The sequence below is a fragment of the Bos indicus genome, chromosome 29 (genome assembly GCF_029378745.1).
Source record: "Bos indicus isolate NIAB-ARS_2022 breed Sahiwal x Tharparkar chromosome 29, NIAB-ARS_B.indTharparkar_mat_pri_1.0, whole genome shotgun sequence".
Classification (NCBI taxonomy): domain Eukaryota; kingdom Metazoa; phylum Chordata; class Mammalia; order Artiodactyla; family Bovidae; genus Bos; species Bos indicus.
The window spans coordinates 44,224,140-44,235,220 of NC_091788.1; the positions used below are offsets into that span (position 1 = coordinate 44,224,140).

Genomic DNA, 11,081 nt, shown 5'->3' on the forward strand with positions numbered 1-11,081 from the left:
ACGCCCGTCCGGTTATGCCCCGCCCTCGCCCCGCCCCGCCCCGGCTCGGGCTGCGGGAGGACCAGGAGCAGAGGCGCCCGAGGCCGCCGCGGCGGCGGGGACGATGTGGTTCTTTGCCCGGGACCCGGTCCGGGATTTCCCGTTCGAGCTCAGCCCGGAACCCCCCGAGGGCAGCCCGCCGGGACCCTGGGTCCTGCACCGCGGCCGCAAGAAGGTGAGAGCGGCCCCGCTCTGCAGGCCGCGGCCGACCTCGGTCTCGCCTAACTAGCGCCGCCGGCTCCGCCGCGTCGCGCCCGCCTGACGTGGCTGCGGAGCCTCTAGGACTACGGACCGAGGGAGGGGGACGGGCAGTGTCGACGTGGCGGGCGGAAGGACCGAGGGACCCACAGGCGGACCCAACCAGGGTTACGTGGGCCGGGTTCAATCTCCGAGGGGACTTGGGGAGAGACCCGGCCGGCGGCCCTTCTCTTCCGGCAGTGAACCAACTCCGGGGACTTATCTCGGAGGTGGAGTGGTCAGCAACCTGAGGCCACAACCTGAGGCCCCTCTGCCCTCCCCCAGGCCACAGGGAGCCCGGTGTCCATCTTCGTGTATGACGTGAAGCCCGGTGCCGAAGAGCAGACCCAGGTGGCCAAAGCTGCCTTCAAGCGCCTCAAAACTCTCCGGCACCCCAATATCCTTGCCTACATCGATGGGCTGGAGGTACCTACCAGCTGCTCAGTCTACCCCACCTCTGTCCCTCACTTTCTTCCAGTCCTGTCTTCTGTCTTCCTGTGGATTTCCAGCCCTTCTGCGCCAGCGCCCCACCCCCCCAGATTTGACTTCCCCTTCTTTGCTCCTATCGCCATGTCTCTCATCGCTTCTTGCTCTCCCCCATCCCTCCCTGATACCCCGTGTTCCCTTCTTCAGACAGACAAATGCCTCCACGTAGTGACAGAGGCTGTGACCCCGCTGGGAGTATACCTCAAGGCGCGAGCGGAGGCCGGTGGCCTGAAGGAGCTGGAGCTCTCCTGGGGGCTACACCAGATTGTGGTGAGGTGGGGGGGCAGTGGGGATGAGAGCAGGGGTGGAGGGGCTGCAGCTACTGGGCTGTGATGGGTCCTTCTGCCCCTAGAAAGCCCTCAGCTTCCTGGTCAACGACTGCAGCCTCATCCACAACAATGTCTGCATGGCCGCTGTGTTCGTGGACCGTGCTGGCGAGTGGAAGCTTGGGGGCCTGGACTACATGTATTCAGCCCAGGGCAATGGTGGGGGACCTCCCCGCAAGGGGATCCCTGAGCTTGAGCAGTATGATCCCCCGGAGTTGGCTGATGGTAGCGGCAGAGCGGTCAGAGAGAAATGGTGGGTGACTAGGGGGAGTATGTCCCATCCTGCCCTATTCTGGAAGCCTCCTGTAGTCTCAGGACCCCTAGACTAGCTGGCACTCCCTCCATCCCCTGCTGCTTGGCTGGGGAGGGAACCAGGGTCCTCAGGGTGGAGCCCACTCCTCGCTCCCAGGATCCTCAGGGAGGAAGGGCAGGAGAAACACAGGCTTTGGGGTTAGGTGGTTCTGAATTTGAATGTTATGTCACCTGGGATGGATGTCCTTGTTTCTCTGAGCCTCAGTTTCCTGATCTGTCCATTGGGGCTAATGAAACCTGCTTCTTGAGGCTGATGGGATGATCAGCTAAGGAACACAGCCCAGGGTTTGCCATGCAGTGACTGCCTGGTGCCCAGGGTAGGTTGGAGGCCTATGCAGGCAGGTGGCAGAGTCTTGAGCAGCTCTGGTCACTGTCTCAGGTCAGCTGACATGTGGCGTTTGGGCTGCCTCATCTGGGAAGTCTTCAATGGGCCCCTACCTCGAGCGGCAGCCCTGCGAAACCCTGGGAAGGTGAGTGTCCGACTCCACCTGCACCCCAGCCCCTCTCCCCCAGCCCACCAGCCACTGCCCTGACCCTGACACTTCTCCCGCAGATCCCCAAATCACTGGTGCCCCATTACTGCGAACTGGTCGGAGCCAACCCCAAGGTGCGTCCCAACCCAGCCCGCTTCCTGCAGAACTGCCGGGCGCCTGGTGGCTTCATGAACAACCGCTTCGTGGAGACCAACCTCTTCCTGGAAGAGATTCAGGTGAGCCCCTTGCACCACCCTGGGCTCTGGCCCTACATTCCTCACCTCTGTGCGCAGATGATGGAGCTAGGCTCTTTGAGTTCATACCCTGGCTCCAACTATTGCTTATTTAAAATATTGATCTATCTGTTTGGCTGGGCCAGGTCTCAGTTGTATCTTGCAGGATCTTCCATCTTCATTGTGGCATGCCAGATCTTTAGTTGTGGCATGTGGGATATCGTTCCTTGACCAGGGATCAAACTCTGGCCCCCTGCATTGGGAGCTCAGAGTCTTAGCCACTGGACCATCAGGAAAGTCCCTCTAGTTATTATTTATGTGCGACTTTCCTCGGCTGAAGTTCAGTCCTATTAATAGTACCTGCTTCAGAGGAGCCGGATGAGGAGTCAGTGAGTCTGAAGTGCACAGTACAGTGTCTGGCACATAGTGGGTGCTTCGTGAGTGCGCCTGGCACTCTGTTAACTGCACACATACATTCCAGCCCTGGCCCTGATGTTGGCTGCAGGGTGGGGAGGAAGAGTCAGACCCAGACCCCTGCCCTCGAGGCTCTAGCATGGGGTGAATGATCCAGGTGTCCACCCTTGGGGACTCTCACTGGGGAAAAGGGACAGAAAACACGTAAATGAGGAAACGTGCTTCCCGGTTGCTGATAAGTGCCGGAAGGAAAAGAGTGAGGGTGGGGCCTGGGGAAGAGTTCTCAAGGGTGACGTCTGAGCTGTGACCTGAAGGGTGTGAAGGTGGGAGTCATGGGGATGGTAACTGGGGAAGAAAGTTCCAGGCAGAGGGAACCTCTTTGCGAGGAGGGAGCCCGCAGCTTAACCTCACTGAACCTCAGTTTCCTTATCTGTGTGGTGAGGATAATGGCGGTGTCTGCTGACCCACAGGGTTGTTGTAGGGGATGCAGAAGGGAGGCTCTGTCCCCTGCCCCAGCCTTGTGTGGGGCACAGAGAGGTGATGAGAGTGGAATGGGAGGAGTGACAGGGCTTTCATGGCCCTCCTTGGTCAGTGGAGTCTTGACTCAGATGGGGCTAGGGGGCCGTCAGAAGATGGGAACCTGCGCCGAAGGAGAAGGTGCTGGAGAAGTTGAGCCTTGCGGCCCCCGGGCAGTATGGGCAGCAGGAGCTCTGTTACATGGCGTTCTCACATGGCTGGCTCCGCCGGGCTGCCCTTCTCCTTAATGTGCGCCCCATAGGAAACAAGCTGTTTCTGGAGGGTCCCGAGGAGAATGTGGGAGGGCCGCGCCTGGAGGCCTCCCTTCCCATCGGAGAGCAGAGCGGTGGAGGAGCCCAGCTGTGACTGTCAGGGGGCAGCCTTGGATGCGGCTTGGCCTCTCTCTGGGACTGTGCTTCCCCAAACCCTGTGTCAGAGCACTAAGCCTGCCTGCCACGTCAGACTGAGCTGCTACAGCCCAATCAGGTCCTCCCCAATCCGGGTTAGAGGTCACTTCTGGGTCAGGCAGCGGCTGTGGCCATGAGGGTACAACCAAGAGCACAGGGACTATGGAAGCGTACTGGACGGGGCTGTAACACATGTCCGGACTCTCTTGCCTGGTGACCTTGAACCTCAAGCCTCTTCCTTTGTAAATGGGGGAATGAGAGCACTTCTTCACAGGGCGCAACACAGCAGAAGTGCCACACCACTGGGCCACGCCCTTCCTTTTTATTTATTTCTCTGTTTATTTGGCTGTGTCCAGTCTTAGTTGCGATATACAGGATCTTCATTGCATCATGCAGGATCTTTGGTTGAGGAGCACAGACTCTCTAGTTGTGCGTGAGCTCAGTTGCTTCACAGCATGTGGGATCTTAGTTTCCCAACCAGGAATCAAACCTGCATCCCCTGCATTACAAGGTGGATTCTTAACCAGCAGACCACCAGAGAAGTCCCCACACCCTTCCTTGACTGCTGCTTAGCTGTGTGACTTTGGATAAGCTCCTTGCCCTTTCTGTGCCTCAGCTTCCTTGGATTATTTCATCTGTGTAATGGTTTAAGAATATAATCCTGCCTGGCCATGTGGTCTATGCTCAGGAAGTGTGAGTTGTGGATAGGACAGCCTCGGGGAGGTTAGAAGGATGGAGGGAGACCATTGAGCTGACGGTGTGGCCTGTCTCAGCTCAGTGAGAGGACCAGATCTAGGGGTAAATGCACCTCATCCCTGCCTTCTGACAGCCTGCCCCGGCCTCTACCGCAGAGCTGCCGGTGAGCCCAAGCCAACAGGGCCAGGTGGCGGAGTAAGCCCTTATTCCCTGCTTCCTTGTACCATATGTTTAATGGTGCTCCTGGGATAGTGGTCTCTTCTGTGGTCCTCAGGAGCTAAGGCGATACTGATAAAGGGCTTGATCCCCCTAGTGGCCGCTTTCGTAGCGGCAGGTCAGGTGGCAGTGCCACTGACTGACTGGGCGCCTGCAGTGTGCCAGGCGCTGCGCTAGCAGCATTAGTGTGCCTTTTCTGGTTGAATCCTCAGAACAGTTATGAGGCAGTACAGTTATTACCCCATTTCACTCGTGGAGGAACTTGCCTAAGGTCACGTTTGGTTGCTCAGTCTCACACTCGCTAGTGAAAGTGAAACTGTCGGTCACTCAGTCCTGTCCGGTGGACTGTGGCCCACCGGGCTCCTCCGTCCATGGGATTTTCCAGGCAGGAATACTGGAGCAGATTGCCATTTCTTTCTCCAGGGGACCTTCCCAACCCAGGGATCGAACCCACGTCTCCTGCATTGGCAGGAGGATTCCTTACCACTTAAAGCCCCCTAAAGTCACATGGCTAATAAGTGGGAGAGTTGGGCTTTGAACCCAGGCAGTCTGGCTCCGCAAGCTTGTTTTCCTTCGGGTTGGAGGTGACCCCGTGTCCTGGCCCTTGGCTGAAGGGACCGCGACCAGGCTAATTTCTTGTTCCCTGCCTCCTGCCCACTCTCCCCCAGATTAAAGAGCCAGCTGAGAAGCAAAAGTTCTTCCAAGAGCTGAGCAAAAGCCTGGACTCGTTCCCTGAGGATTTCTGCCGGCACAAGGTGCTGCCCCAGCTGCTGACTGCCTTCGAGTTTGGCAGTGCGGGGGCCGTGGTCCTCACACCCCTATTCAAGGTGAGTGGGGCCTGGAGCCTCAGTACCTGTGGGGCCCAGAGACTGGCTGAGTGGCCTGAAGGGCAGAAGAGAGGGCCGTGGGTGGGGCCAGCCTTGCCAGCGTCCTGGGAGGGGAGCCTGGTCAGGGGGCCCCAAGCCCACTTGAGGAGCTCTGACATCCAGCGGTTCAGCAGGCCATGGCCATGTGACCAGCTGTCAGGGAGACATGGGGACCTCCTGTCCTTGGTGAAGGGAAAATCTATGCCTCCAAAATTCTTTTTCCAAAGACCCCTTGCTTCACAGCCTACAGCCCTTCCTCCATTTCCTCAGGACAGTCTCCCTGGTCTGACCCGGACACTCTGGTGCCCAGGGGTCAGCTGCTCACCGCCTCGCTTTCCTTCCTCCCTCCTGACTGTTCAGCACTTAGCTGTCTTGGCTTCTTGGGGCTGGATCCTCTCTCCCTCTTCAGATCCCAGCCTGCCAGTAGCTGGACATCTACCATTCCCTGCTCAGTGGGAGAACCCCTTCCCCAAAGGAACTTGGTGTGGGGGGAGGTGGGGAGGACAGCAAGTACATCCTGTATACATCCTGTGTAGCTGGGAACCCCCAGAACTTACAGGCAGAATCCTGTGTGCACATGGGATCTAGTGCCTGATTACAGGGAAAGGCCCAGAGCTTCTTTGAGCCTCCTAAGAGAGGCCTGACTTAGAAAGGGCAAGGGTAGGGCTAACTTGACATGGAGTCTGGGCAGAGGGGCTGCTGAGGAAATGCCCGCCTCATCCCACCACGATCACCCTGTTCCCACCCCGAGAAATCAGCAGGGAGCCTGAGGAAGTTCACTGAGCCCAGGGACATCATCCCACTCGTGTGGACGTGGCTGAGCCCCTCTTCCTGCTCCTTCTCAGGTGGGTAAGTTCCTCAACGCCGAGGAGTATCAGCAGAAGATCATCCCTGTCGTGGTCAAAATGTTCTCCTCGACTGACCGGGCCATGCGCATTCGCCTCCTGCAGCAGGTAGGGGCCGTGGGGAGAGCCTGCCCGCTTCTACTCCACCCAGACCTCACCCTTGCTGCAGGGTAGGCCCCTGTCTCACCTCTAGCCCCAGGCAGATAACTTGAGCCGTTGCTTTGGCTGCATGGGGGCCCCAGAAACCCCTCCTCGAAACATACACACAGGTGAGGGACCAGTGAGGCTGTGCTCTCAGGAAGTCAAGATAATCACTGGGCTCATTGGAGGCTTAGGGAACGCCCCCACCCAGGCCGCATGGCTCAAACGCTTCTCCCTGTGCCGCCCAGTCTCCCGGGTTGAGCCTGTTGTTCTGTTGTTCAGTCGCTAAGTCACATCCAACGCTGACCCCATGGACTGCAGCATGCCAGACTTCTCTGTCTTTCACTATCTCACAGAGTTTTCTCAAACTCATGTCCATTGAGTCAGTGATGCCATTCAACCACCTCATCCTCTGCCACCCACTTTTCCTCCTGCCCTCAATCTTTCCCAGCATCAGGGTCTTTTCCAAAGAGTCGGTGCTTCACATTAGGTGGCCAAAGTATTGGAGCTTCAGGATCAGTCCTTCCAATGACTATTCAGGGTTGATTTCCTCTTGAGGGGGGATAGCGTCTCTCTTGCCAACCCCCAGGCAGTTGGGAGCATCAGACAGGGTTGATGGGATCGGGGATGGGGGGCCGCTGCGTTAGGTATCCAGGTATCAGTCCTTCTCCAACTCCAAACACTCCAGCCTCCTCCCAGCACTCCTCTAGGCAGAGGTTATACGCTTTTTATAGAAAAGGTTGGGAGGCTCCGAGAGGGGTTGTGACCATTCCAGCTCTCCAGCACCCAGTCCCTGGTTCTTCTCAGTCCCCTCCCTCGCCCCCAGTACCCTCTTCATTCCATGTGGGCCTGAGGCCAGAGGCACGGTGCGGGGCTCAGGAGACTCCCTGGCCAGCCAGTGCCTGCTGGGTAGAGAAACCATGCCAAGGGTGGCCCCCTGGCTCTGGTGAGGGGTGGAAGGCCTCACCGTGTTCTCATGCCCCAACCCGGGCCGCAGATGGAGCAGTTCATCCAGTACCTTGATGAGCCAACAGTCAACACCCAGATCTTTCCCCACGTTGTGCACGGTTTCCTGGACACCAACCCTGCCATCCGGGAGCAGACAGTCAAGGTGGGTGTGGCCAGGCCCAAAGGGGCCACCCCTGGTTTTCTAAGGCTCAGAGGCGGCTCATCAGAGGACACAGAGGCCTTGGTTTTGGTCTGTGGCTCAAACAGGGTATGGGAGGGGCAGGCAGGCTGTTCTGCACGTGGGTCCTGGCTGTGGGTATAGCACTGCAGGTGGTCGGGGGAAGGGTGGGTATGGCTAATAGTCCTGAGTGCAACAGACATTCATGAGACTGGAGTGCAGACGGGGGTTCCCCTTCCAAAGCCTTCTGGGTAAGGCCCAGGAGCAGGTTGGAGGGCTCTGGCGGGTCTCCTCAGCACTCAGGGTCACTGGTGCCCTCCCAGGAGGCCCCTCCCATGTGTGGTACCCTGCCCACTCCGGCCCACACTGTCCGGTCTCCCGCCCTGCAGTCCATGCTGCTTCTGGCCCCAAAGCTGAATGAGACCAACCTCAATGTGGAGCTGATGAAGCACTTCGCGCGGCTGCAGGCCAAGGACGAGCAGGGCCCCATCCGTTGCAACACCACCGTGTGCCTGGGCAAGATCGGCTCCTACCTCAGTGCCAGTGTGAGTGCCCCGCACACGTGGCAGGAGTTCTGTCAGCATCACAGCCACATCCCCCAGGGTCAGGTCCCCTTGTGTGGGGTCTGTCACCCCACACATACACACACACACAGACCCAGGCCCTGGGTGCTCCAGTCCCCATGTCTGAGGGACAGAGTAAGTTGTGTCAGGTCACACAGCCAGTAGGTGGTGGCTGCTGGAACCGAACCTAGGTCTGCCTGCCCCCTCAGGGTCTGTGAACGCAGACACTGCAGCCCCCGGGCACTTAGCAGGAATGATTGAATGGGTCAGCAGGGCAGGCAGGCAGGGAGGCGTGGCCCGGCCCCAGGGCAGCTTCTGCTCTGGCCCCTGTCACTCTGAGCCGTGGGCCAGTGATCTGGAAGGACAAGCCAAGATCCAGAGTTGTCGTTAGTGATTAACTCACACTTGTTAGACTCTGGAGGCCCTGTGGTTGGCCTCTGTTGTGGCAGTTCTGGACCCCAGGACGGACCCTATACCCAGGAGCCCTCTTCCTGCCCCAGACCAGACACAGGGTCCTCACCTCCGCCTTTAGCCGGGCCACAAAGGACCCATTTGCACCATCCCGGGTCGCGGGCGTTTTGGGTTTTGCCGCTACCCACAACCTCTACTCGATGAACGACTGCGCCCACAAGATCCTGCCTGTGCTCTGTGGCCTCACTGTGGATCCTGAGAAATCCGTGCGAGACCAGGTGAGGCGTTACTGGGGCTGGGCCCTGGGGCTGGGGGTCCGGGGGTACCTGGGCCCCAGCTGGCCTGGCGGGCTCACAGGAACCTTGGAGGCTCCAGCTCTGCCCCTTGCTGCCCCACAGGCCTTCAAGGCCATTCGAAGCTTCCTGTCCAAACTGGAGTCTGTGTCAGAGGACCCCACACAGCTGGCCGAAGTGGGTGAGTGGCCCACGCTCACGTTCCCTGTTCCTCTTGCCACTTTCTTGACTGGCCTGTTGTGGCCCCCGTCTGCCTCGCTGGAGTGTCTGCAGAGCCCCAGGGGACAGATTGTTGCGCACTCTTCAACCTCCCATTTCACAGCTGGGAGAGCGCAGGCCTGGGGAGGAGGGCGCCCACTCTAGGTTGCTCTGCTTCAGTTAGTGCCGTCCTGTCGCCCTCCCCACGGAGGCCTGAGGTGTCTGTACTTGTCGCTCCTGTCCCTGCCCAGAGAAGGATGTCCACGCAGCCTCCAGCCCCGGGATGGGAGGAGCCGCAGCCAGCTGGGCAGGCTGGGCCGTGACGGGGGTCTCCTCGCTCACATCTAAGCTGATCCGGGCACATCCCACGGCTGCCCTGGCCGAGACCAACGTCCCCCAGAGACCTGCGCCTGAGGGTGAGAGTCCTGGACTGAGAGGGCTTGGAGTCCCCCCCAGGATGGTGATGGGGACACCCCCAGCCCCAGCAACCTCTGCCCTGTGCTGAGGCCTTCCTGGGGCTTAGTGGGCGGAAACTCAGTGAGCCTCTGCTCCCCAGGACTTCCTGCCCCAGCCCCTACCCCTGTGCCTGCCACGCCTACGACCTCAGGCCCCTGGGAGACCCAGGAGGAGAGCAAGGACACGGAAGAGGACAGCAGTGCCGCTGACAGATGGGATGATGAGGACTGGGGAAGCCTGGAGGTGAGGGGCCAAGGACTCCCGCGGGGACCCAGCTGCAGGGCCACAGACTGCCATTCGGGGAGCTCTCGTGGGCTTGGCCGGAGTCAGATCTTTCCTCATTTGCAAGTATCCTAAGCAGGAGTCGTGGAGCAGCCATTGTGGGTCGGAGCCGACAGCTAAGCCCCATCTCAACTCCAGAAATGAGAGGCCAAGCTGATGGTGGTTGGGTCTGCCCATCCCTCTTCCTCGCTCCCCTCCACGGCCCATCCCTCCTATGGCCTTTCTGGGGCCCGCCCTGCCCTGTGATCAGCAGAGAGAGGTTACGCCCAGGCCTACAACCAACCTGTCCTCCCTGAGGGTGGGCTCAGGATGCGCTGAGGCCAGAGTGGGGCTGTCCTAAGGGGAACGGGGTGGGCAGAGCTCCGGCTGCCAGCAGTCTCTGCCCCTGAGGCCGCAGGCAGGGGTGTGGAACTCAGGATCTCGTTCCCCACCTCACAGAGGAGTGACAACAGGCCTGGTTCAGCGTGTCCAGTTTATTGATGGGACACAGGGCTGAGGAGAAAATGAGATGGAAGACAAAAGAAGAAAGGGTGGAGCCCATAGCTAGGCGGAGACTGGGGGCTTCCTTGGCCTTTCGGGTGGAGCAAGAGGGCTCTATGGTCGTGCTTTCCTCCCCATCCTGCAGCAGGAGGCCGAATCTGTGTTGGCTCAGCGGGATGACTGGAGTACTGGGAACCAAGCCAGCCGGGCTGGGCAGGTGAGCTGGGCGGGACAGAGCGTGTGTACGGGGGAGCGGGGTGCCCCTGCTCCTCCCTCCCCTTCTCTAGCACTGTCTCCGCTGCCTCTTCTACAGGCCAGCAACCCTGGCCACAGATCCCAGGAGTCAGACTGGAGCAGTTGGGAAGCTGAGGGCTCGTGGGAGCAAGACTGGCAGGAGCCAAGCCCCCCGGCGCCACCCCCTGAGGGCACACGGCTGGCCAGCGAGTATAACTGGGGTGGACCGGAGCCTAGTGACAAAGGCGACCCTTTTGCTGCCCTGTCAGTGCATCGGGAGGCTGGGGCGCAGGTACTGGTGCCTTTCCAGTGGGAGGGTGCAGACCTGGGGTGGACCTCAGCTGAGAGTAGGTCTCCACTCCAGCCCACACCTCCCTTTTCAGTCGAGGCGAGACTCATGGGGTGATGACAACTGGGAAGGCCTGGAGACCGAGAGCAGTAAGTGTTTCTCCCCAGCCAGCTGGTTGATGGCCTGGGCCTACCTTCCACCGGGGCAGGCATGGGAAGGGAAGCCGAGACCCAGGTTGTCCTGACACCTTCAGCCCTCCCTTTCTTGTTTCCAGGACAGGCGAAGGCGGAGCTAGCCCGGAAGAAGCGCGAGGAGCGAAGGAGGGAGATGGAGGCAAAACGCGCTGAGAAAAAGGCAGCCAAGGGTCCCATGAAGCTGGGAACCCGGAAGCTGGACTGAACTGCAGGTGTGGGCCCTTCCCAGTCTCGGAGGCCCCACAGATGTATTTATTGTACAAACCATGCGAGCCCGGTCAGCCTGGCCAGGCACATCTCACATGTACATAATCAGAGCCACAATAAATTCTATTTCACACCTGTTGT

General features: G+C 59.6%; 1 protein-coding gene across 5 annotated transcripts; it reads left to right on the top strand.

The window, feature by feature from the left end:
• Positions 1 to 24: 24 nt before the first annotated feature.
• Positions 25 to 11,073, top strand: SCYL1 (SCY1 like pseudokinase 1). 5 transcript variants are annotated; one of them, XM_019954815.2, is made up of 18 exons: positions 25 to 214; positions 562 to 702; positions 910 to 1,032; positions 1,115 to 1,341; positions 1,780 to 1,870; positions 1,954 to 2,109; positions 5,024 to 5,182; positions 6,067 to 6,174; positions 7,205 to 7,318; positions 7,723 to 7,878; positions 8,397 to 8,585; positions 8,706 to 8,781; positions 9,050 to 9,214; positions 9,355 to 9,497; positions 10,162 to 10,233; positions 10,330 to 10,542; positions 10,634 to 10,688; positions 10,814 to 11,073. In XM_019954815.2, the coding sequence occupies exons 1-18, from the start codon at positions 104 to 106 to the stop codon at positions 10,936 to 10,938; spliced, it is 2,424 nt and encodes an 807-aa protein (XP_019810374.2). In that variant the 5' UTR covers positions 25 to 103; the 3' UTR covers positions 10,939 to 11,073. The 5 variants fall into 5 exon arrangements, 4 of the variants coding, with proteins under 4 accessions (XP_019810374.2, XP_019810375.2, XP_070638968.1 ...); XM_019954816.2 differs by having other exon boundaries at positions 10,165 to 10,233; XM_070782867.1 differs by lacking the exon at positions 25 to 214 and having other exon boundaries at positions 910 to 1,037.
• Positions 11,074 to 11,081: the final 8 nt, after the last annotated feature.